General features: G+C 44.7%; 3 protein-coding genes across 4 annotated transcripts; 2 read left to right on the top strand and 1 right to left on the bottom strand.

The window, feature by feature from the left end:
* Window positions 1-471: 471 nt before the first annotated feature.
* LOC143326309 (phospholipase A and acyltransferase 3-like) lies at window positions 472-3,525 on the bottom strand. The gene is made up of 5 exons (XM_076739880.1): window positions 3,413-3,525; window positions 2,634-2,692; window positions 2,229-2,337; window positions 1,735-2,003; window positions 472-1,334 (listed from the first exon to the last, which is right to left on the bottom strand). The coding sequence occupies exons 2-5, from the start codon at window positions 2,646-2,648 to the stop codon at window positions 1,212-1,214; spliced, it is 516 nt and encodes a 171-aa protein (XP_076595995.1). The 5' UTR covers window positions 2,649-2,692; window positions 3,413-3,525; the 3' UTR covers window positions 472-1,211.
* Window positions 3,526-4,141: 616 nt separating this feature from the next.
* On the top strand, window positions 4,142-10,070 carry ints5 (integrator complex subunit 5). The gene is made up of 5 exons (XM_076738383.1): window positions 4,142-4,258; window positions 4,520-4,757; window positions 5,761-6,013; window positions 6,295-8,271; window positions 8,510-10,070. The coding sequence occupies exons 2-5, from the start codon at window positions 4,663-4,665 to the stop codon at window positions 9,227-9,229; spliced, it is 3,045 nt and encodes a 1,014-aa protein (XP_076594498.1). The 5' UTR covers window positions 4,142-4,258; window positions 4,520-4,662; the 3' UTR covers window positions 9,230-10,070.
* A 468-nt stretch (window positions 10,071-10,538) lies between these two features.
* On the top strand, window positions 10,539-23,410 carry ganabb (glucosidase II alpha subunit b). 2 transcript variants are annotated; one of them, XM_076738989.1, is made up of 25 exons: window positions 10,539-10,587; window positions 11,462-11,563; window positions 11,691-11,799; window positions 12,150-12,277; window positions 12,832-13,011; window positions 13,175-13,240; window positions 15,433-15,490; window positions 15,608-15,689; window positions 15,842-15,938; window positions 16,059-16,239; window positions 16,355-16,508; window positions 16,833-17,068; window positions 17,232-17,358; window positions 17,571-17,650; window positions 17,955-18,095; window positions 18,258-18,354; window positions 18,482-18,583; window positions 19,186-19,429; window positions 19,624-19,688; window positions 20,048-20,124; window positions 20,262-20,336; window positions 20,478-20,591; window positions 20,680-20,789; window positions 21,038-21,138; window positions 21,814-23,410. In XM_076738989.1, the coding sequence occupies exons 1-25, from the start codon at window positions 10,568-10,570 to the stop codon at window positions 21,921-21,923; spliced, it is 2,856 nt and encodes a 951-aa protein (XP_076595104.1). In that variant the 5' UTR covers window positions 10,539-10,567; the 3' UTR covers window positions 21,924-23,410. The 2 variants fall into 2 exon arrangements, with proteins under 2 accessions (XP_076595104.1, XP_076595105.1); XM_076738990.1 differs by lacking the exon at window positions 13,175-13,240.
* Window positions 23,411-23,503: the final 93 nt, after the last annotated feature.

The raw sequence follows: 23,503 nt of genomic DNA, 5'->3' as shown, positions 1-23,503 counted from the left end.
AGCTTGCTTCTCACATTGTAAGCTTTGGTGTTGGTCTTTGATTTCAGCTGAAGTTGCTTGCGTTTTTGCATGATGACTAATTTTCCTGGCAGCTGTGTCTGGATATCTTTTTATATCCTTTGCTGTACAGGGGTCTCTCAAGAGCCAAGAAAGTCATTGGCTATTTATACACACACAGCGTTTACCATCAAACGAGCCGCAGGTCTGGAAATTTACCATTAATAGCCATTTAAACCTGTGTGTATGTTATCAGGTCAAACAGTCAAGTTTATATTCAGGGTCATCAGGATGATTTCAGGTATCATGACTTAAAAAGGGCCACTATCCCTTAATAAAAGAGAGGCTTTCTGCAAGATCACACTTATTTTCCCGAAAATGTCCAACATTTCACAAATTCTCTCCATCTGAAACCAGCCTGGTCTACAGCCCTGTGTGAGGGGGCTCTGTGTCGCACAAAGAAAGACCACCATCCACAATCACAAATTATTCTTTATTCAAAACAATTACAAACAGTTAAATGTCAGAGGGAGAAAACCCTTATAAATTCCTGTTAAACTGTGAACTCAGAGGTGATACTTCATGAGAAAAGTGCATTAAGTGTTGAATTAGTTTAGTCATCTTTCAGCCCAGGACCCTCAGCTCGTCAACACAGTCTAACAATAAATAGTAGGTAGTAGTGTGTATGACATTATATGGCTTTTCTGTGATATATAACTACAATATCAGATTAGTTTATTTTAATTATGTCAAACATTTCGGTTGCATTAAGAATTTGCTAACAAGAATCACCATTTTAGACTCCAGAGACATTTAGATTCGACTTCAAGTCATTAATAATATTTAGTCATGAGCAGCTACCAGGAAACCACTGAAAAGATCCCCCCAACCAAACCATCACAGTCCAAAAATATCTAGTGTCCTCTACAAAATCTTCAAAAATTTCAAAGTAAAACACTTACTCATATTTCATCTTGGCAATTTGATTAATTACTGGAAACATAGTTTGTTGTGCTTGTATGTGCCGTCTGTAGAAACCTTTGAAAAACAAACCAACCATCCTGGCATTGTTATTCAAACACAGGTGTGAGGGACAGATGCAGGAAATGTCTCACTAAATCACAGATGGCTGCGTGTAAATCGGACAGCGTTTGAAGTTCCAGTTAGGCTTTGCTGGTGATCTGTTAATCAAGCCCCTGAACCGGTGACTTGTATCACTGCGTGTTCTTGTTTTCTTTCTTGCTGCCTCCAAACAGAGCTCCTGCCAGAGCCACAATCCCCAGACCCACCGCCGCAGCCACACCTGCGACCATGACCGCTTCCCCTGCCTTACGCACCTGCGGAGGGAAACGCACATGGTTTGTTGAGTGAGCAGGGATAAAAGGAGCAGTCTGGGAACCTTTGTCCATTATAATGTAATGATCAGCAGATATCGCACATATTTCTAACATACTTAAATATTAAACATGTATTTTTTTATCTACAAGTGTGTGTATCAGGCATTATTTGGTATCTCTGACCTGTAACAGACTTTTTCAGACGAATTAAAGGATCCACACATATAACACCAGATGTGAAAACAGTTTGCTTCTTCCAAGGTTTGAAACAACTTCAAATTTATGCTTAGAGCAGATTATTTTGTTTTATTATTTCTGTCTGTGATCATTCCCCCGTCTGTTTTTCAGCCCGGCCCTAAAAGGAGTCTTGCACATAGAAGAGTATCGTGGGTCCACTGACCTGCCGGGACTCTGCTTTTCCGTACCGCAGCTCGTTTGCGAAGTGCTCACAGTTCCCCCTGAAGACGCAGTACGGCAGCTCCTCGCCCACCAGCGCGCAGGCCTCCCTCAGAATGATGTGGACCGGGCGCGGCCTGTACTCCGCGTCCAGGCTGTTGTTGATCTTCCACTGGTTTGTTCCCACCACGTCCCACAGCTCCTCTTTCTTCACCATGGCCTTCTCAGTTAGGACTGACATCATGCTGTTGGCACCTGCACCCGGGACCTCAGCTATGAATAAAAAGCATGTCATTTGTGTGAGTTTTTGCACTAAATATTGCAACACATGTTGTTCTTTTTGCAAATATTATTAAATACAAACTCAGTTCAACCAAACAGACAATCTAAACACGTGACAGTGAATGTGGGCTGTCATATAAGGCTGTGATTGTTCCAGACTGTGACGGGTTAGGATCTGGGGGTAGCGGTCCAGACAGACATTATAGGGAGACTCACAGGGTGGTGCCAAGTGGACAACGAAGCCATCGCCAACATACACGGCCCAGTGCTGATAGGTGCCCCGGAAGATCTCTATCAAGTCCCCAGGCTCCGGTTTCTCATCATACTTGGATTAGGAAATAAGAGGAAAAAAACATGTTTGACTTTGCAACACAGTCTGTTTGGCAACAACTGCAGGACATTTGACCCGACCGGACTCTGACATAATCTGGGTTAAATGAAGATAAATCATGGAAAAAAGCCTGGATGAAGAAATAAATGCTATTTAAAATAATACTTTGGGCACATGCTATAAAAGTCGCATAATGAAACACACAGTGAGAGCTATAATAAACCAAACAAACAAACAAAAAACACTAAATTCTAATAGTCTATATTGTCATTAAGTGATCATTTCCTCACCAGTGTTGGGGCCATGTCAGACTTCTCCGGAAACTCTGGACTGGTTTCTCTTTCGGCACCTTCGTGGACAAACCATTTCAAACACTTACATAAGCACACAGCGTATACGAAGGAAAGGCGAGAAGAGCCTCACCTCTTCCACATAAATGGGATAGACACACAGACGCAGACTCCTTTCAGTTTCATGAACATCTCTCGAAAACAGTTTCCACAAAAAGTGGTTAAAATAACCTCCATAAAGGTTAGAAACCTCCACGATTTCTTGCAGGACTGTGGTAGCCTGCATTAGTTTTATATTGGTATATTTAATAATGTATTAAACTGAGTGGTGGCCGATATATAAGCAATTTGTTGTGAAGAAGTCCACGTACAATGAAAGAAACAGTAGAAATGAGACAGTAACATCAGTGTCTTACTTTTCCACCTACGAACTTTGGGATGTTTCTAACTGCAGCCAGCTTTGATTAACGATTTTACATCGTTTAAATGTCAATGTCAACCCGCTATAATGGACACGAAATGCATCATTTCATCCCCAAAAAAGAGAAAAACGAGATAAAACCCCATTTAACGTTTTAGCAAACGACGAAAACCACAAAGAAGCCGAACGCTAGCATCGTGATTAGCATCAACTGATCGACAGTGTTTTCCATCATCCACATGCCTTCATCTGTTTTATGGCTGTTTACTGAGGCTATAAAACACCGTCGCATCACGAAAACGGGCCTCGGCGGACATTACTCAGTTCATGTCAATGTTTAGACAGTCCGTCTTCTTACCTTTGACGACCACGTCCACTCAAGTCGTGTAATGTCACTGACGCCACCAAAGACCTCGACACCAAAGCTCAGCTCAGAGCGATCAGCTGATAAGTGCGCTTTTCTGTCGCGACCTTCAGAATAAAAGCATCGAGCAAACGTCAACATGTAAGCTCCTACAGACTAAACTCACAATTTCTGCAAAATAAATACAGAATACACGGATGCTAGTTTATTAAGGACACCCAGCTAAAAATAATAAAAGTCCTTTCACCCCTTTTCAGATAATTTAACAACGTTTCACAGTTGGCCGCACGTGATAACCTTTAGGACGGTCACACAGCCATCCACAACCATGGTCTCCATGATAACGACTAAACAGATACTAACATGGGACTTCACGGCAGTCACTTAGAACTGAAGAAGCCTGTGAGATGAGAGGCGAAGCGTTTTCAAGTTTCTGCAACCAAGTCCCACTGCCCTCGATTCAGCCCTCCTTGCACAGTCTCATACAGGAGTCCTACAGTGAATCCTGCCTTCATGAGAGTTCTACTGTTCTGTACTGTGTGATCCTTATGGAGGCTGTAGTTTGTGGTGCTGTTGAGTTCAACACCTCTAAAACGGTCTGTAACTTCTGCTTTATTTGTTTACAAGTAGCAGAATTGGCTTATCTTAATTTTATTCCCCTGACTGCTCAACTGATTACCCTTCTTACAGGCAAATACAATACATTTCATGTCTCTAATGTTAAAGACATTTCTGTTTTTATACTGTTTGTACCCAAACAAGGTCCTGCTGCTGCTCTGTGGGTTGGACTTCATTTAGCATTTTGGTGAGGACCTGCTTACACAGTCTGAGATTAAAATGGTAATTACATGAAAGTGTAGCACATGCATTGTGAGATGGAACATAAAACGGTAGACATAAATAAATGGAATAATATATTAAGTAAGATTGAAAAAGCTTTATTTAAATGCATTTTGCTCGTTTGAGAATTAGATAAAATCTAAATTTACAGACAGAATTAGGAAACAGAATTATTACTTGTCAAACGAAAATATATATATGCACCACTAGATGTCGCCAGTGACGTCAGCTGTCTAGAACGGTTCGGTTTTTTTTAAACAGCGAAGAAGTCCCAACTTCCGGCTGTGGAGCGCCCTTTCCCTGTATTTTTGTTCCGAAATTGGCCAGAGAAAATAAGAAAAAGCTGTCTGTATCGCTCACGTCGAAGCCCCGGACCCGAGAGGTGGATTTAATGTGACACTTTCATGTTGAAAGACCAAACGATGTCTGTGGTGTTTGACGGGAGTCCGCTGAAAGCGATGCAGAGCTCACACATTCACACACCGCAGACTGCCCTGAGGTGAGTGCTGCTGGAGAGGAAGCGGCTGGACTGACACAAGTACATTTAGACCGTAAAGTCAGTTTAGCGCATGGTTTTTAATTTTGTTTTTAAGTTAACTGCGCAGAAATGAAAGGGCCACTGGTATTGAACTGAGCCGGCTCATGTTGAAAGTCGTTGGATTAACAGACGTCAGGGCTGCGTTCAGGACTTCTCAGTTAATCGATTATTCATTCGCTTTATTAAACAAAAGCATTTACACATTTACAAGTTGTTGGAGCCCAATAGATTGTTTTACAGTGTTTATTTATCCTGAACAACATCCCCTAAATACTTTGAACTGATTTTGATAAGAGAAAAGCTAATATTTGAGTAGTAGAATCCAGCAAATGTTGAGTATTTTTATTTTATACAAGATTTCAGTGAATTATACTTTAAGGCTGCAATACATTTTTATAATTATTTCCATTATTAATATTTTTGTTGAGCTCAAGTGATAAATAATTTGTAACTTTTTTGATAATCGAATGTTAAACACGTGCAAAAATGCCTAGCATAACCAATTCAACCTAATTAATTACAAAGATATCCTGTCCTCCTTTTTCTGTAGTGATAGTTAATTAATTAACTAAACATGATGAAGAGGTCCACTTGGACTAAGTGATTAATCAATGCATTCAGAAAAGGTAGACTAAACAATAAATTAAGATAATAATCAGCCGATTAGTGCTGTAACTGACAACTATTTTATTTATAGATTAAACTGCAAGTTATTACTTTGATTTGATCGCCATAGTGGGATTTATAATGTAACGTTGCCATAGCGTGTACAGTGCATCATAACATAGACCCAACTAATTGATGCTGAAATTAGTTGCCAACCATCTTTAACATTGTTTTGAATTGGATCCCTTCTCACACATACAGGCACAGACGTCATTCTTTTTCCTCATCATTTCCTGCTTGTGGATGCTGAACTTCTCAATTTCCCTATCATTTATCAATGTCCACCCTTCTCCTCCAGCACCCAGGAACTGTCCCAGGAGATCAAGTCCTTCATCAGTGGCGTCGACACCGTTCAGGGCCGGAAGCTCAGTGTCCGGGAGCACGCCCGCTGTGCTGTGCGCCTGCTGCGCTCGGTCCCAGCCTGTCGAGGGGCGGTGCTGGAGCATCTGAGGGGCGTTTACGATGAGCACGTCTCCACCTTCCTGCACAACCTGGAGACAGAGGGAGATGCCACTTCTGGGGTCAGCTCCAACCTGGAGGACATCATACAGGTGCGATGACACAAAGACACGCATAAGAATTCTTATTAATTCCAGATACAGATTTACAGGCCATTTTCATTAAGTCCTTGTGGATTAGTATTTAGTGTCAGCAAGTATTTTGATAATGTGATCACTCTTTATAATCGAAAATGCCAAATATCCTCTATTTCTAGTTTCTCAGTTATGAGAATTTGCTGCTAATGTGATAACAAACCTGAATGTGTTTGGGTTTTAGACAAAACAAAACACAAAATTCCCCTGTAAATGTAATTACATCTGTTTGTCTGTAGGAGGTCCATGGCGTATTGTCAGAGTTCATCCGTCTCAACCCCCGGGCCTGGGCCCCTCTGGTATCTGCCTGGGCTGTGGACTTGTTGGGCCAGCTGAGCAGCAAGCACGCTGGCCGCAGCGTGGCCCCCCACTCCTCCAGCCTCAACGAGCTGCTGCAGCTCTGGATGTCCTGTGCTGCCACCCGCTCCCTCATGGAGGCCTACTCCCAGTGTTTGGCCGCCATGTTGGCCTGGTGCCCTGACGCCTGTGTGGATGCACTGTTGGACACCTCAGTTCAGCACTCCCCACATTTTGACTGGGTGGTGGCTCACATCGGCTCCGCCTTCCCAGGGACCATCATCAGCCGAGTCTTGGCATGTGGACTCAAGGACTTCTGCTCTCATGGTGCCAAGGACCAAGGGCTAATGGTGATGGGAGTGGATAAAGGCAGCAGAGTGCCCAAGATTGGCTCAGTGGTGGGAATCCTAGGACACCTTGCAGCGCACCACTCTGACAGCATCAGGAAGGAGCTACTCAGGATGTTTCAGGAAAGCTTGAGTCCATCGAGCCCTCTATCTCCCACTTCATCCTCAACATCTTGGGAAAGTTCCCCTCAACTCCGTCGTGCTGCTGTGCCATTTCTGCTGCAGCTGGCAGCAATGTCGCCCAATCTCTTTGGTGCGGTGTCTGCAGAGCTGGTCGAGCTGTTACGCCCTCCTGTCCTGCTCCACCTGCAGGCCTTGCTACAGGGCCTCCCCAGAGAGGAATTGGATAACATGCTGGGGCTGGCTGTCCACCTTATTAGCCAGAGCCCATCAGGAGGTGCACGGGTCCTCCGTTTTCTAGCAGACACAGCGACGCCGGCCTCGGTAATCATCTCCGGCCCTACACCCTCCCCTCATGAAGGAGTCAGAGAAGGTTGCGATCGCCTCCTCCAGATGCTGCTTCTGCATCTCCACAAACTGGTCTTCAACCGCTCAGATGGATTGGAGGTCAACCCCCATCACTCTGCTTCCTCTCAGCCCCAGAGGGTTATCCCCTTCCTGGAGGAGCTGCAGTCTCACATTGGTGAGCTCTGTGCCGAGACACTGCGACTGGAGAGGAAGCGTCACCTCTGGCTGCACCAGTTGCTGTGTCTGCTGTCGGTGTATGGAGGTCCTAGCGTGGCCACTGAGGCTTTCTGCCAGCTACTCACGCAGGCCCGCAACCCAGAGGAGTTGGCTCTGGCTTGGCAGCTCCACACCACGCTGTCCTCTTGCATGGCAGGACTCATTCCTGCAGCTGTAGCTCGCTGTGTGGCCCAGATCCACACACACACTCTGGGGCCCCGGCAGCTGAGGCAGCTGCTGCTTAACCTGGCAACAGCAATCCAGAGTCAGGATGAGGAGAGAAGAGGAGCAGCAGGTGTTCAGTCCTCCATGGCCATCCAGGTGGGCTCAGCTGTCTCAGGACACCTCCATGATTTTGGCCCGCTCCTTCTCCATGGTGACCCGGCTGTATCTCACGCTGCAGTGCGCCTCCTGTCCTGCAGCCCTCTCCCCCGCACTTCCTCCCCAGCGCACCTGCTCCTGCTCTCCCGTGCCGCTGTCACTCACTTCTTTCTGACACTGCGGAGAAGAGTTGAAGGGGGGAAGGTGGGGAGAGACGGGGGGCAGGCATGTGATGCGGTGAACTGTTCAGTCCAGCTCTTGTCCCGTTTTGCAGCCTATTCTCCGCTCACTCTCAAAGCTGTGCTGCAGCAGCTGGTTGAGGGAGCGCTACATAAAGGCAACGCTGATCTGTTTGGAGGGCAGATCGCAGACATGTCTGGTGCTCCCGTGACTTCCCCATCTGTGTCTCCTGACCTCGGAGCCTCTTTGCTGGACATCAACTGTCGATTCGGTACAACTGTCAACTTTTCCGGCAGCGTGTGGTCTGTGTTTCATGCCGGGGTGATTGGCAAGGGGCTGAAGGTCCGCACTGCCACCAACCTGCCTGACCCATCTGGGGTCATCCAGGTGAGTTGAGAGCTGTTGCAGAGCTCAGTATCAAGCAAAGTGAATTAGATAACAGTACTGCAGCCAATGCAATGATCAGTTTGAACTTGAAACTATACTTTCATGTCAGCATTTGACAGAAGAAAAACAAAATCTTATTAGGTAGAAGTAGATCTGTGTGAGTGGGTGTATTTAATGTTGGATGTGCTGCCTCATAAAAGACTGAAAATGTGACACCTTAATTTTCTTCTCTCTGTAGAACGTCCAGACTCTGTTGGCTGTCATAGTCCAGTGTTGCAGCTCTTCTGGTCTCAACGGCTCTATCAACGGCTCCCGAGCACCATCTGACCCTGACGAGCCAATGCCCATCAACGCCGAGGCAGCTAAGGTTGTTGCAGTGACATTGGTGGAAAACGTCTGTCCGGATGTGGCCAATGGTGAGCTGTCCTGGCCCCCGGAAGAGCACGCCCGCACTACGGTGGAGCGAGACATCCATATTCGGCGTTGCTTTGAGGCCCACCCGGTGCTCTTCCCTCTACTTCAGGTGGTGGCAGCTGGACGCCCAGCTCTCTGCTACTGCTCAGCTGTGCTCAGAGGCCTCCTGGCCACTCTGTTGGCCCACTGGGAGGCATCCCGCGAGGTGTTGTCCACAGACTCCCGGTGGCACCTCCAGGCCTCCTGTCTCCTGGTGTCCTGCATGGGAGAGGGCCAGCTCCTGCCTCCCGTGCTGGCCAACGTCCATGAAGCGTTCCCCCACCTCACTCCCTTCGAGGTGAGGCTGCTTCTCTTGGCTGTGTGGGAGTACGTGAGGGGCAATGGGCCCATGCCTCAGAAGTTTGTCTTCAACTCAGAGAAGGGCCTGTTCTGCAGGGATTTCTCAAGGGACGGTGACGTGGCAAGATACGTGGCACCGATCCACAGCGTCCTGCATAAAAACATAGATAGACTGGGACACCTGTGCTGGCGCTTCCAGCTCTAAAGGGGAGCAGACTGTGAAGAGCAGGTGACAGCGAATAGATGGAGACTATGACAGCGAATAGATGGAGACTATAAAACAGACAGAATACTGTGTTACATTGCTCCAAGAGTGGACTGCAAAGTTGCTATCACTGTACTTCATACAAGCATAGCTGTGTGCATGTGTTACCTTTTGTACCATATTTTTAGACTTGATATGTTTCTAACTATTTGTTTCTGTTAGAAAAAGACAAGAGAAATGACACGTGTATATTATGTTAATACAGAATTTGCTCCACACAAAACACAGCCTTAATGTGTCATTTCGGTTACAAAATACACTTAATTCTGCTAAATCATTTATAGATTGCTTTGTATAATTTTCAGATTGTTCCTGTTCTAAAATTGTGGCTACAAACACACCTTGCATCTCGTCATATGAGCAAACTGTTGTCTCGACCACTTTACAAAATAAATCTTTTATTTGGTCAAGAACGTGTTGTGAAATGTATTATCACAGGAGTCTGTTGGCGATAAAAATGATCAAAGTCTTATGTTCTTTATTGAATGTAAATCCCCTAAGACAGTGCTTTCCAACCTCGTTTGTTAACCCTTTATACGAAGCACTAAGTTGCAGGGGAGTGGTTCTTACTTCATTTGAATAATTTTAAAGGTTTTAAGAGACAAAACTATAATGTAGGTCACAAGAAAAAAGCAATTAAAGAATGTAGTGAGTGTTTTTCCAGAAAATACTAGAAAACATAGTTGAGAGGGGAATTTATTTGTTATAATGTGATGGATGTCTGCTTGTAACCTCATATCAGTTTAGAGGCCTGAGTGAGGAGACGGTCTATCAGGAGATTAAAAAGAGAAAAAAAAATCCATTTTGTGATGCCTTTACGGGATATCCATCTTGGGATCCACGTAAATAATCCTAATTTGAATGTCTGTGTACGTATTTACAGAGTAAAGATTTATTGCAGGGCTGTTGCATTGCATTAGACTGTACACGTGTTCCCTCCACGTAGGTTGTGTTGTACATTACACTGGTTTGGAATCAATGAAGGGAAAGCAGTGGATAAGTGTGTGCACCTCAAAGACTGGAGCCTGGCGATGACGTGTCCGTGCCTGAGAGGATAAATATTCATACCAAGTTCACAAACATCCTCCCTTTATCGTCAGTCAGATAAAAGATAACATCATGATTAAGACAAAAAAGGTTGTAATCTGGATACTTTCATTCACATTATCTTTATTATTTTAAATAAACGCTCAAAATTTTCAGTCAGTTGAGATCTTACTTTTTAACGATCTTTGTTGCGGAGTGAAATGGGCGGAGTCAAACGGAAGCATAATCAAGATGGCCACCTTCACTGAAAGGTAAGACAAAGCAAGTCCGCTGTTTCATCGCGATTTTTTTTATTTGTTTGATTTATTATCAGTGCGTGGGAGGGCATAGATTATCGCTGTGGGTACACACTTAGTAAGCGTGTAAGTAAACTTACCGTTTCAGAGTTTCACGGCCTCCAAGGAAAATCATACTGGAAATGTCGAGATCACCCCCCCAATTGAATTAGCGGCTTGAGAGGCTGCCTGTACCGTTGTCAGCAAGGTTAGCACGATATCCTGATCCAAAGAGATAATTAACGATAACACAGCCGTCAGACAATCAGGCGTTAGTTTATCTGGGGAAAGTCTGACGCCTTATAATTGTCAAATCAGCAGTTTGTGGCCATTTTCTGACGTATTTCGCCAGAAATCCGATTGAATGCTAGCTAACTTTAGCCTACATTAGCTGGTACGTTAGCTAATGCTGTCTGTTGGCATCATTTCAATGCACTTCTCATCACCCGGATTTGACAGAAGTAACGTTATTTGGACTAGAAATGAATGAAATCTACATTCAGACTCGACGTCTTACACGAAAGACGCTGTAAGAGTCAATATATAAAGACTGTCGCTGCAGCAGGATGAGGAAACGGGAAATGGTTAAACGTTAAGCTACTGGTGACATTGTGTGGCGCTGGCTTTCACATGAGGACACATTTTATCACTACAGAGAGACCAAAGTCCGGGTGTGTGTTCCTGCCCGTGTGTGTCCTGTTTAAGTCGACCTCCTGTATACGTGCTATAGTTAGTCGAGGGTCCTCTTTGATAATTACACAGCCAAATGTGAGTCAGTGAATTGGAGAGGTGACCGGTAAATAGCCTGATCCCTCTTAAGTTTAGGCTGTCTGCTTGGTTTTCTTTGTAGGATGGTGCCGGTCTTGGTGCTCTGGCTGGCTTTGTCCCTCAGTGGGACGTGGGCTGTGGACAGGGGCAACTTCAAGACCTGTGACCAGAGTGCCTTCTGCAAGTGAGTGCAAGATAGAAAATATGGAAAACAATAATACATTTATGTACTTCAAGTGAGTGTTGGCTCAGGAAAGCACACGGGTACTGATTTATCACTGGTGTCCACTCTTGTTATTACATTTAAACAGGCGTCAGAGAGCCCTGAAGCCTGGTGAGTCTCCCTATCGAGCCCTGCTGGAGACCATGGAGCTGACCAACACTAGACTCACCTTGCAACTCATCAATGACAACAATAAGGTAAATCACATAGAAAAGCAGTTCACACTGGGGGAGTTAATGGGCGATCACTGCTTAACTTTATGTCTTTATAAATATGGGCATATGTTAAGCCTATTCTTGGACCTTCCTTTCCGTTCAGTAATTTTAGTGAATGTCCATGATAGCCCAGTTTACCAGTTTCCCTTCTTTGCTTTCAAAACCACATGCCTAATATGGACAGCAGTGTTGAGAAAACTGGATCTTGGCTGACCCCACTTTCTGACCTCTGCTGTCATGTTTGAGATGATAATGAAATTCCTCTGTACCATCCTTTGCTTCTCCTGTACCCCTCTCATCCCTGTCCCCCTCTGTCTGTGTTTGTTTCTCAGGTGCGTCTCCTGCTCGAGCTCTACCGTCTCCAGGGAAACATAACGAGGGTGAAGATTAACGAGCTGAAGCCTCTGAAGCCTCGCTATGAGGTCCCAGACGTGCTCATCAGGGAGCCACCTACTGAGCCGTAAGTCTCCCAAGGGTGTTACTGGCTGTATGGTGTGAGAGCTCTCTCACAGGACGGACAGATTTACAGTGATTTTTGTCTTTAAGTAGACAGAGAAGACTTGGGCAAAGCAGGCTTTTTGGCATGGCACATTAGGAAAGCACAAGTGTACAATACAATGTGAAAAAGGCCTTTTGAGTAAAAATGTGTCTTAAACAAACAGCACACACAGATCTAAATAAGGAAAAGAAAAACATCCACATGTTCTCCTGTGGGTCGAGGAATGAGACCCACAGAGCTTGACTCGAATGGAAGGTAGCAGGAATGCTTGAAATTTTGAATATAAATTCTTTGGGTGGAGCAAAAGAGCCAGCTTTTTCCAGATAATTGCTTTCTGGCTCCATTACTCAGAATCTCATTTCAAATGTTCAGGACTTAATAAGGGAAACCTACAACATATGCAAGATCGGAGCAGACAGTGAGTAGATAAATAAGTTCTTGAGTTTCTGTCCTTTTTCTAAACCGAGTCCTTTTTTTAACTCCCTTTCCTCTCCCCCCCTCTCTCTCTGCCTCAGCCTGTCTCTCTTGTCTCAGGACGAGAATGGGGTGGTGCTGTCCCTGGGGGCGGAGTCCCAGAGGGTCATCGTCAGCGCCCGGCCCTTCCGATTGGACATCATGGAAGGGCGAGACGTGCTGATGTCGCTGAACTCTCGCGGCCTGCTGGCCTTTGAGCACCTGAGGATGCGCAAGGACACGTGAGAAGCCGCGCATGCACACACATTTACAAATGCCAGCCGTCTCTTTTAATCCACGTCGTCACTCAGTGGATGATTTCTATTTTTGTTCCCATGAAATGGTTTGTTTTTTTGAGTACTGTCTCTGACTCGTTGTTCTGTCCTCTTCTCCCTATCATCCTAGTTTCTCCTATAAAGTAACTAGCACAGTGGCTAGCGTGTGGGATAATATCAAGAGGGTATTCTCTAGGTAAAGTCCCTTAAGATTTGTAAGTGTGTATTCTGTTCCTTGTGCTAATGCTGCCAATAGTGACAAAGTGTAGGGACTCCCATCACACCAAGCACAATGTTTACCCTGAAATAAATGTGACTGAGAATGAGAGAGGCGTGTGGCTGAGTGTGTGCATGTATGTGTTTAATTCGATCCAGAATCAAGGGGTCATCCAGCCCCTTGTTATCATCCTCATGTTTTCAAAGAACCATTTAAACAATAATCGCCTCTTAGGGTGTTGATTTTTTTTGTCTTATTTCATGAAACAAAGAAAAATCATCCTGATCATGAAAAACACGTTCACCTGAATGACGTAGGCTCTGCTCTGCCTACCGGTGATTTAACTGTGCCCCACCGTCTTGTCAGATCAGTGTCTGATTAACAAAATCATCTACATAGTGTCACTACAGCAGATCTAACACGACTGCATGACTGACTCTGTTTCTTGACCAGTTATGTTAGCTGAAATGATTTGTCACGCTTGCTCAGCTCACAGTGAGAGCTAACTGCCATAGATGGAAAAATAAAGCTAGAGGCAGCAGGTGTGGACCAGTTTAGAAGGCACATAAAAGCGATGAAAGCTTTTCTGTCCTCGCTCATGTAGTCTGTGTCCCACCAAATAGTTTGTGTCTTATTCTCAGATAATGCAGCCCAGTTCCCAAACCCAGCAGCAACATCTCTCTTTGTGGTTATGCTTTAATTTGCGTTCCAGTTTGAGGAGTAATAATTCTCTTAATTGCAACAGTTTCTGCAGTTTTTCTGACACAGTGATCCGTTTGAGCTCTAAAGCCATATTTGCATTACTGCGGAAAAGCAGCTTTTGTGGGAGCCTTCCTCATTGTTGTTTGTGGTGTGTTGTGACAGTCCTGCATTGGTTTGTGCGGCATGGTTGCATTTTAAGATAGAGGCTAAATTAATGACTAGTTTTACTGAGTGAACCTGTACAAATATGTATCATCATATTGAGACCAAATGAAAACTTTTGATGGATGAACAATTAGCTTGAGTCTGAATAGTGACAGACTACTGTTAATTTTCACATTGTGGCCTGCAAGTCTTTGAAAAAGTCCATTTTCCTGGTATATTTAGAACCAAGTGTTAAAGAGGAACTCCACTGTCACACATCAAAATCTGTTTACAGCTCTTAGGTAGTATGACTAAATATGGAGAAAAACAAGTTGTGTGAAGGCTTGTGTGGCTTCAGAGGGAGGTGTGCAGACTGATGGTTTGCCTTGTTTGATGCCACTTGAGTCCATGTCAGTTGGGCCTGAAGACTATAAATTTAGATATCAACAAAATCTGGATTTGTGGAGTTAGAGAGAGGTCATCTCAGCAGACCTGCAGCCTGCTCCTCAATTCTGCTTGAGACGAGTGGTTCAAGGGAACATTAGCAGCTACTTGCATAACGCGACGGAGTCTTCAGCTGAACTGTTGGTGGTCTGGATTTGACAAGCAGAAAGAGTTTGTGGAATAAAAAAGACAATATTGCTGGATCTGCTGCATTAATGTCAATCCCACCCCTCCCCCCTTTTTTTAAACTTGCCAAAGTTATAATATGTGAAGTATTCTTTTAATTATTTGCAAATTGCTGTTTGTCTGTAAGTTAGCTGTTCCGCTGTAATATGAATATGGCATAACATGCTTTCAAAACCCATTTTGGCACCACTGCCTCTTGCATGCGCACTGTCGCAGATCATGCACGTCCCCAGCTGTACGTGACTACCAAATTTTTAGCAGTTTGAGGCTTGTTTTGAGGGATCTTTGCTGCAGTGCCATGGCCTCGATTACCCCCATGTTATATGGCGGATGCACTTGGTGTCAGCTGGTTCTGTAAGGAGCCTCGTGGGCATTGCATGCCGAAGCCTCTAGAGGTCCTATCCCATAATGTCTAGCTTGAAATAGCCACAAGGTGGGGAGTTGCTCAGTCCCCTTTTGTCATTTAAGTAATTCAAGACCATGTAGAGTATTTGTTAGTTGTCACTGTTAATTCAGGGAGCATTCATCAGCCTCCCTGTTTGTATGTCCTTTTCCTTTTTATCATAGTTTCTTATACTCCTCATGTTTTGTTACTCGTCACAGGATAGCATGACTTTGCTTAAGTGACACTTCTCTTTTTGTTCTCCCATATCCCCTTCCCCACCCCTCCCTCCATTCTCCGTGCCATGGAGCAGTCAGGCAGACCCAGATGCCGAGAAGAAAGAGGAGGCTGATCCGGCAAACCAGCCCGAGGTACTACACACTGAAGCACACAGTCCTTCCTTCGCTTTAGTTAAAATTTCTGTGCTGTATCTCGGCCTACGTCTCCTCTTATGAATTGCATTTCTGTTCTCCCTGTTTGCCTGCCAGACGGCAAAAGAAGAGGAAGAGAAAGTAGAAGACGGGATGTGGGAGGAAACATTTAAATCGCACTCAGACAGCAAACCTAGTGGTAAGTACCACTTGTATTTTGACTCATAATTTGAACTGAATTGTTAGTGAGGGAGGTTAGTATTATGTCTGAAACATGTCTTGTGAGGAAATGGTGGTTTTTCTTTCTACTTTGCCTCCTCTAACTGATGCTTGGTTGCTCTTGCCTCACAGGTCCATCTGCTATTAGTTTAGACTTTTCGTTGCCGGGGGTTGAGCACGTCTACGGCATCCCAGAACACGCAGACAACCTCAGACTCAAAACAACAGAGTGAGTGTCAACAAGTCTTATTGTACATATGCAGGTTGAGATTTCTGTTACATTGGACGCTAAGCGAACAATAGTCAGTGTGGTCGGGATTAGGCCTGAGTGTGTGGTCTTGTCTTTCAGTAATGGAGATCCGTATCGGCTCTACAACCTGGATGTGTTCCAGTACGAGCTATATAATCCTATGGCCCTTTACGGTGCTGTACCAGTCATGTTGGCCCACAACGCCCAGCGGACCACGGGCATCTTCTGGCTCAACGCTGCTGAGACCTGGGTGGATATCAGCTCCAACACCGCTGGAAAGGTACGCCGCTTTTCCTTTTGCCTTAGTTCCTGTTACTGTTTGGGTCAAAAATAGCTGGTAGGAACTGTCTGCTGCCCAAATGTCCAGTGCTTCACTCACTCGTGTCTCTTCCCAGACTGTGTTTGGGAAAATGCTGGATTATGTGCAGGGCTCCAGTGAGACACCACAGACAGATGTGCGTTGGATCTCTGAAAGCGGCATCATTGATGTCTTCATTATGCTTGGACCAACACCCACCGACGTCTTCTCTCAGTACGCCTCCCTCACAGGTAGGAGGATGGATGACTGGCCATTGAGACTTTCAATGAAGAGACACAATTGATTCATTTAAACCTTTCTTTTTCACTTAAATCAAGTTTGTACTTATGAACAGAATTGAATGCATGAGAGCACCGCGGTCATTGAGACATTAGACACAGAGGCATTTGCTCAGTTTTCAACAGGCCTTAACAAGTCAAGTTTCTTACAAGGAAAATCACCAACGATGAAGTCAAGACTAAGTTTGAACATGTTTTAGTACCTGATACCAGTGTGAGTATCTGTAGCCCAATAAAAGACCAGTGTTTGTCTTCTTTCCTCCCGTCGTCCATCAGGCACCCAGTCCTTCCCTCCCCTGGCTGCTCTGGCCTACCACCAGTGCCGCTGGAACTACAATGACCAGGAGGACGTGCAGGCAGTGGATGCAGGCTTTGACGAGCATGACATCCCCTATGACTTCATCTGGCTTGACATCGAGCACACAGATGGCAAGCGCTACTTCACCTGGGATCCACACAAGTTTGCGACACCAAAGGAAATGCTGCAGGGTCTTGTGGAGAAGAAACGCAAGGTACCGATGGCAAATTAGAGCTGCACTGAGGGGGCGGGGGGCGGGGGGGTGGGGGGTTCAACTACCAGTTTAAACCCAGTATTTCTGGACAGTTGCAGATAAAGATCAGGCATTTTTTACACTTTTAACACTCTCTGCTCTCATTTCTTTCATTATTTAATAGATGGTGGCCATTGTGGACCCTCATATCAAAGTAGACAGCAACTACAAGATCCACAATGAAATCCGTTCTCGGGGTTTCTATACCAAGAATAAAGATGGTGGAGACTATGAGGGCTGGTGCTGGCCTGGTAAGAGACGGACAACTCAACTTCGATCACCAGAAAATGTGTCAGAAATACATTTGTAAATATATGTTTAGGAACGAGATCTTTACAGAGGAAAATAATTTATTGTGATGTTTCTCAGTGAGCTAAGATTCTCATTATTATAGTGAATCTTTCTCTCACATGGCCTGTCTGTATTTCGTGTTTTTCCCTGGGACTCATGATGTCCTTTTTAGGTAGTGCCAGCTATCCAGACTTCACTCGTGCAGACATGAGGGCTTGGTGGGCCAGCATGTTCGCCTACGATCAGTACGAGGTGAGTTTCCAGGACACTTCTTTTCAGTCAGTAAACTGCAACCACATGTGAAAGTGAGATACAGATACGCTGACATTGATGAGAATTCCTCATTTTAAACCCTTGTTTAACACCTAATGTCAGCATATTCTCACTCTGGAGCTGCCAACCACAGCCCCAGCTGTCTGCTATTGGCCACTTTTCATTTGCAATTTCAGTGTGCAGGTTTATTGAGTCTGTTCGTGGATTTAAAATGGCACATTTTCCATAATATGGTTGGTGTGGCCTCAAGACTTAACGTCCACACATCTGCTCCGCTCTCCAGGGTAGCATGGAGAACCTGTATACGTGGAATGACATGAACGAGCCGTCGGTCTTCAATGGGCCGGAGGTCACCATGCACAAGGATGCGATGCATGGAGCCTGGGAGCACCGCGATGTGCACAACCTGTACGGCTTCTACGTGGTGAGTGCACACAGCTGTCTGTGGCTTTGTGAACCTTTCTGTTACTATTGTCATAGCTCACAATTTGCTTTAAAAGAGAACCAAAACTAAACTCTAAAAATCAGATGACAGGGAGAAAAGCACCTCCTCTGCTCCACTGATTATCCTGTGTACAACCTACAGCAAATGGCCACAGCAGAGGGTCTGATCCAGAGGTCGGGGGGAGTTGAGCGACCATTTGTCCTGACCAGAGCCTTCTTTGCTGGCTCACAGCGCTACGGTAAGCTTTAAGTTTTTACTTTAACTGAAATTAAAGCATGTTAGCGTGAAAAACAAAACAAATTACAATTTAACCCAAGATTTCTTATTGATGGCACTAAAGTAAGCGTGTGTATGTGTGTGTGTAGGTGCTGTGTGGACAGGAGATAATGCTGCTGAGTGGGACCATCTGAAGATTTCTATCCCCATGTGTCTGAGCTTGGGTCTGGTTGGAATCTCTTTCTGTGGTGGTGAGTCCTTCCTCAAGCTTTCCAGTCGGCTGTTTCACTGCTAGTTTGTCTTGGAGTAAATATATTGGCTACACAGAGTTTAGCCAATTAAGTTAGTGTAACGAATAACATCAAAACCTCTTGCAAACTGTAGTGCCATATGGGTCTTTGGAGATATTCTTCATCACCATGCTTTAGCTGTTCAGAAAATTTGCTGAAGTATAGAAACAACAGTAGAGCAGGACTGTGCTCCTCACTGGTTTTTGAAGGGAGGAAATGCTTAAAATCTGTATTTTGAAGATGATCTGACTCAGTCCTCGCCAGAGCGTTTGTTACTGTGGTCATGGAAACGGGCACTGAGAGGCGTTACTATGGTGAGAGCACAGGTTCCCCGGGTAATCAGCTGTAGTTATATATAACGGTCATGTGATCTGAGTCTGAAGATCAGGTGCTTTATGTCAGTGCACCTTCAGTAAATGAAGCAGACGTTTACCTCTCCAGTTCCAGCCATCAGATCTGTGAACAGGAGATGTCAAGAGGTTGTTGTGTTCTTGACATTTTATTTATATCAGGCTTTGAACATCCCAGACTTGACTCTAACGCTGACCTCATCTGTCTCACAGCTGACGTTGGTGGTTTCTTCAAGTCTCCCAGCACTGAGCTGCTGGTGCGTTGGTACCAGACCGGGGCATACCAGCCGTTCTTCAGGGCCCACGCCCACCTGGACACACCCCGCCGCGAACCCTGGCTGTTTGGCCCGGAAAACACAGCGCTGATCCGTGAGGTGGTGCGCCAGCGCTACACCCTCCTGCCCTACTGGTACCAGCTGTTCTACCACGCACACCAGACTGGACAGCCTGTCATGAGGTGGGGACTGGGCAGGAAATACAGTTTGTGTCTCTTTCCTGTTCTCATGCCTGTAGGGTTGAGTGACAAAATCGTTACGAAATGGTGTGATTTTAGTGTAATCCATCAAATAGGGATTTCAGTAATATGCTTTAATGCAGATGAAGATATTGTGGAGTCATGGCACTCAGCTGATGTCTGTATCTCTGTTGCAGACCACTGTGGGTGGAGTATCCCAAAGATCCTGCTACGTTCGCTCTGGATGACGAGTTCTTGATCGGTGAGACACGAAACACCAAAACTTTAATGTGTTCCTCAGCCGAGTTTTATTTGTTGTTATACATTTTTTTCCTTTATTTAAAAATTTATTTTAGGTAGGAATTTCCTTAAAAAAAAAAAAAACTGATGTCTGATGGTCCAAGTTGCCTCCAGTTATTGATTGAATTAAATGCAGAGTTGCACCTTAATTGTCCAAATCACAAATAACTGAGCACTGCTGTTATTGTGCTGATATGATGATGCCGTGTGTTGGGCGTGGATTGCTTCTCTTTAGCGTGGGAACAGCTGAGGTACAAGAGGGAAAGCTAGAATGATTCTAAACGATTATCAGGTCCACTGACTTTACTCAACTCTCTGCAGGGAGAGACTTGTTGGTGCACCCAGTCACTGAGGAGGGAGCCAGGGGAGTCACCGCCTACCTGCCTGGCAAAGATGAGGTAAGAGGACACAGTTTGTGTGTCTTTCTGTCGAGAAAAGGTGTTTTTATAGGACGCGGTGCCAGTAACATGACAGCAGGTTCAGGTGTTCTTGGTCTTGAAGAAACCTTGTCTTGTGTGTTTGATTGGTTCCTCAGGTTTGGTTTGATGTCCACACCTTCCAGAAGCACAACGGAGCCCAGAACCTTTACATCCCTGTTACCATGAGCTCTGTAAGACTCACAGAGATATCTGTTAAATGATTTGAAGATGATTTACAATCAAAAATCATCTACATTTCTAGATCCTGTAATGGCTAATGTTTTTCCTCCTCTTCTCTGGTTTCAATATGAAACTTTGGGTCATCTTTTCAGATCCCGGTGTTCCAGCGTGGTGGCTCGATCATTCCCCGGAAGCTTCGAGTTCGCAGGTCCTCCACCTGCATGGAGCACGATCCATACACTTTATTTGTGGCTCTTAACCCGCAGGTAACTCAATTGTACAAACTGCCGTTTTGACACGTTTGCATGCCAAGCGCCATTGCCACACTTAGAGTTCTGACCTTTTGTCTGACAGAGAACTGCAGACGGTGAGCTCTACATAGACGATGGTCACACCTTCAACTATGAAAAGAAGGCGTTCATCCACAGGAGGCTGTCCTTTGCCAACAACGTCCTCTCGTCTGTGTGAGTGATGAGTGCTCTCTGTTTCAGTTCAGTAGAAAACATGTCTCCTAAAGTAGAAATTCTTTTAGATATTTCAGTGCAGTTTTCAAATAAAATTAAAGAAAGAAAAGAAAAACAGCATTGAAACTAGAGATGAGGCACTAAGTTAAGCGGTGAACCATTTTTCATTTGTATTACAGGGGTTATTTTATCATTTTAATACTGTAAACCTCTTAATTATTAAATCCGTGTCTCTGCTTGGTCCACAGTAACCTGGCTCCAGACGCCCAGTTTTCCACCCACTCCTGGATCGAGCGCATTGTCATACTGGGAGCCAGTAAGCCCAGCAAGGTTACCCTGAAGAATGCTGGTGAGTGCATTACTCATGTTAAGTGTGGAGTGAGCCTTTCTGGAGAAAGATTTTTAAATTCTACAAATATCTTCTCACGGTCCGCTAACTGTTCTGCGTGTGCGTCTGTACGCAGCCCCGCTCTCTAAATGGGGCAGCAAGCAAAGTGAGAGGGACGGTAAATGTGGGCTGCTAACGTGTAATCACATTGTGAAGGAGGGATGGCAGTAGCAACAATCTGTCTCCAGAATGATTCACCCCACCTTTTGAAATCTCTCAGGCTGATTCATTTAAAGCTGTTGACTGAATGCTGCTCAGAGGAATCTGCTTAAATGGTCACTAGCTGTTTGACAAGAGGTCGTTCAACTGGTTTTTGAAACACACGTCAGTGCTGTGATGCAGTGGAACGAGTTGATGTCATGTGAACACAGTTTTAGAAAGAGATGGTTGTTAAATAGTTGGTGAGTATCTCTTATACAGTAACTCAGGCAGGATGAAGGGAATCTGCCCTTCTGTTTGTGCCAAATGAAAATGGGTTCACACAGGTGATTGACAATGTTGAGTTTTATGATTTGTTGCTCCTGAACATCATCTTCTCATGTCTCGTTTATTCACCAACAAGCCAACTGCTGCCAAAACTCACTCACTAATTCTGTGCTTGACATACGCTTGTCTGTCTCTTCTTCTGCTCTGCAGGTGGTCAGGAGAGCCAGCTGGAGTTTGACTTTGATGCCTCCATGTCTGTGTTGACGCTCCGTAAGCCCGGCATGAACGCAGGGGCAGACTGGACCGTGACGCTTCAGTAACCATGGAGACGGGAGAGGAGGAGGGGGAGGAGGGGGGACAATGACTGAACCGTACTGAACAGGAGGAGAGAACAGACACAAGACACTGATACCTACGACTAACTAAAGCAACAGGATAGCCATCATGGAAAACAAAGAATATAAACACACAAACACATTGAAACACACACACACGTGCATAAGTCCAACTAGACCTGTTAATCAAACTGAGCCACATAACATCTCTGCCATGTCCCTATTGTGTTCAGTCACACCGTAATACCTAACAACAAAAAGGATTGCTACTAGATAGACACTTATGTTTGTCTCATTTCTCAGATGGATGACAGCTGAGCAGCTCAACTCACGTCATTGTAGTGAATCTTTAGGGTTGAGGAAGAAAACATTCAGGCACTCTTGTTTGTTTGTTTTTTTTTAACTGTCCACTTAGTTGTCCATCCAGTCAGCCTCAGAAGAGAGATGATTGTGTTTGCAATTGAAAATGAAGGTTCACATTCAAAGCACATGCTCCACCTGCTGGTGATTCCCTCTATCTGTTTCTGACTTGATACTCTTCAAAAATTCATTCCATCCCTCTTTTAAACTAAGCACTTCAGTCAGCTAAGAGCTCTGCCGTCTTTACCTACATTTCATATATTTGGGGAGAGCTTGCCAACAATCAGCTGTGTGGCTCCACCGTTAACTCTAATCCTGCAGTACTTACATTTCTTGATGCCACAGAATGGAAAGAAATCGTCTTTCTTACCAATCATGGCCAGTTCATTCTTGTGTGGCCTCTCCCTGAGTTCCTCGGTGATGAGTCTGTGTGTGTGTGTGTGGCAATGATTCATTTTCATAGCTTCACACTGGGAGTGATCAGGTCGTTCAGCTGCTGTGCAGAGAGGGGATTTTCAGCTGTTCTTTTGAACAAACTTGGCAACGGGGAATGATTTCAGGGGACTGAACCACTGATGTTTGTGGATCATCCTTTCACCGTGCTTTCTTTCTTTTATCAAATTCTTTTTCCAGCGTCGTTTACTAGATTCTTTTTAATGCACTTGAGGAAGAGTGAGTTGTAAGTTGTTTAGATTTTCATGTGTTACTAGACGTCAGGACCGCCCAGGATTTCCAGTGTGTCATTTGGATCTCAATGAACAAGTAACATCTGATCCTTGAAAGGTGTTTCACAAGCAAATGTCAGTTTCTTTTGGTTTACACAGAACAAAATCCTAAATGCACACTGAGCAGTCGTGAATTTCCAGATGATTCTCTGGAGACTCTGGATTGGGTCCTGACTAGTCAAATCATCTGACCTTTTAGGAGTTTTGTTCTGAGTTTGTCTCCTTGATTGTTTTTATGATCATAAATGTACATGTTGCTACAGTTTTGTTGGCGATGGCTTGAACTGGTGGAAACAGAAGTGAAGGAACAGACTTCGGCTGTCAATCAAAGTTGTCAGATGTACTCTAAAAGATGAGACCAAGTGAAAATAAAGTTGACCAAATGTAAAACAAGTCCCTGGTTTTAATTGAAATGAGATGGTTCCTTCCTTACTACAATTCAGTCATTTAATGAGACAGTTTGTAAAAGCTAGCATGGTT

The sequence above is a fragment of the Chaetodon auriga genome, chromosome 9 (assembly GCF_051107435.1).
Source record: "Chaetodon auriga isolate fChaAug3 chromosome 9, fChaAug3.hap1, whole genome shotgun sequence".
Classification (NCBI taxonomy): Eukaryota; Metazoa; Chordata; class Actinopteri; order Chaetodontiformes; family Chaetodontidae; genus Chaetodon; species Chaetodon auriga.
Note: the sequence above shows the minus strand (reverse complement) of the source record. Positions and strands in the feature narration are given on the sequence as shown.

Coding starts and splice junctions, on each gene's coding strand:
- LOC143326309 (XM_076739880.1), bottom strand. Junction 2,004..2,228: donor TGTCCACTTGGCACCACCCT/GTGAGTCTCCCT, acceptor TTTTATTCATAG/CTGAGGTCCCGGGTGCAGGT. Junction 1,335..1,734: donor GAAAAGCAGAGTCCCGGCAG/GTCAGTGGACCC, acceptor TTCCCTCCGCAG/GTGCGTAAGGCAGGGGAAGC.
- ints5 (XM_076738383.1), top strand. CDS start 4,663: ATGTTGAAAGACCAAACGATGTCTGTGGTGTTTGACGGGAGTCCGCTG. Junction 4,758..5,760: donor ACACCGCAGACTGCCCTGAG/GTGAGTGCTGCT, acceptor CTTCTCCTCCAG/CACCCAGGAACTGTCCCAGG. Junction 8,272..8,509: donor ACCCATCTGGGGTCATCCAG/GTGAGTTGAGAG, acceptor TTCTCTCTGTAG/AACGTCCAGACTCTGTTGGC.
- ganabb (XM_076738989.1), top strand. CDS start 10,568: ATGGCCACCTTCACTGAAAG. Junction 18,584..19,185: donor TGGAATCTCTTTCTGTGGTG/GTGAGTCCTTCC, acceptor TCTGTCTCACAG/CTGACGTTGGTGGTTTCTTC. Junction 21,139..21,813: donor GGTTACCCTGAAGAATGCTG/GTGAGTGCATTA, acceptor TCTGCTCTGCAG/GTGGTCAGGAGAGCCAGCTG.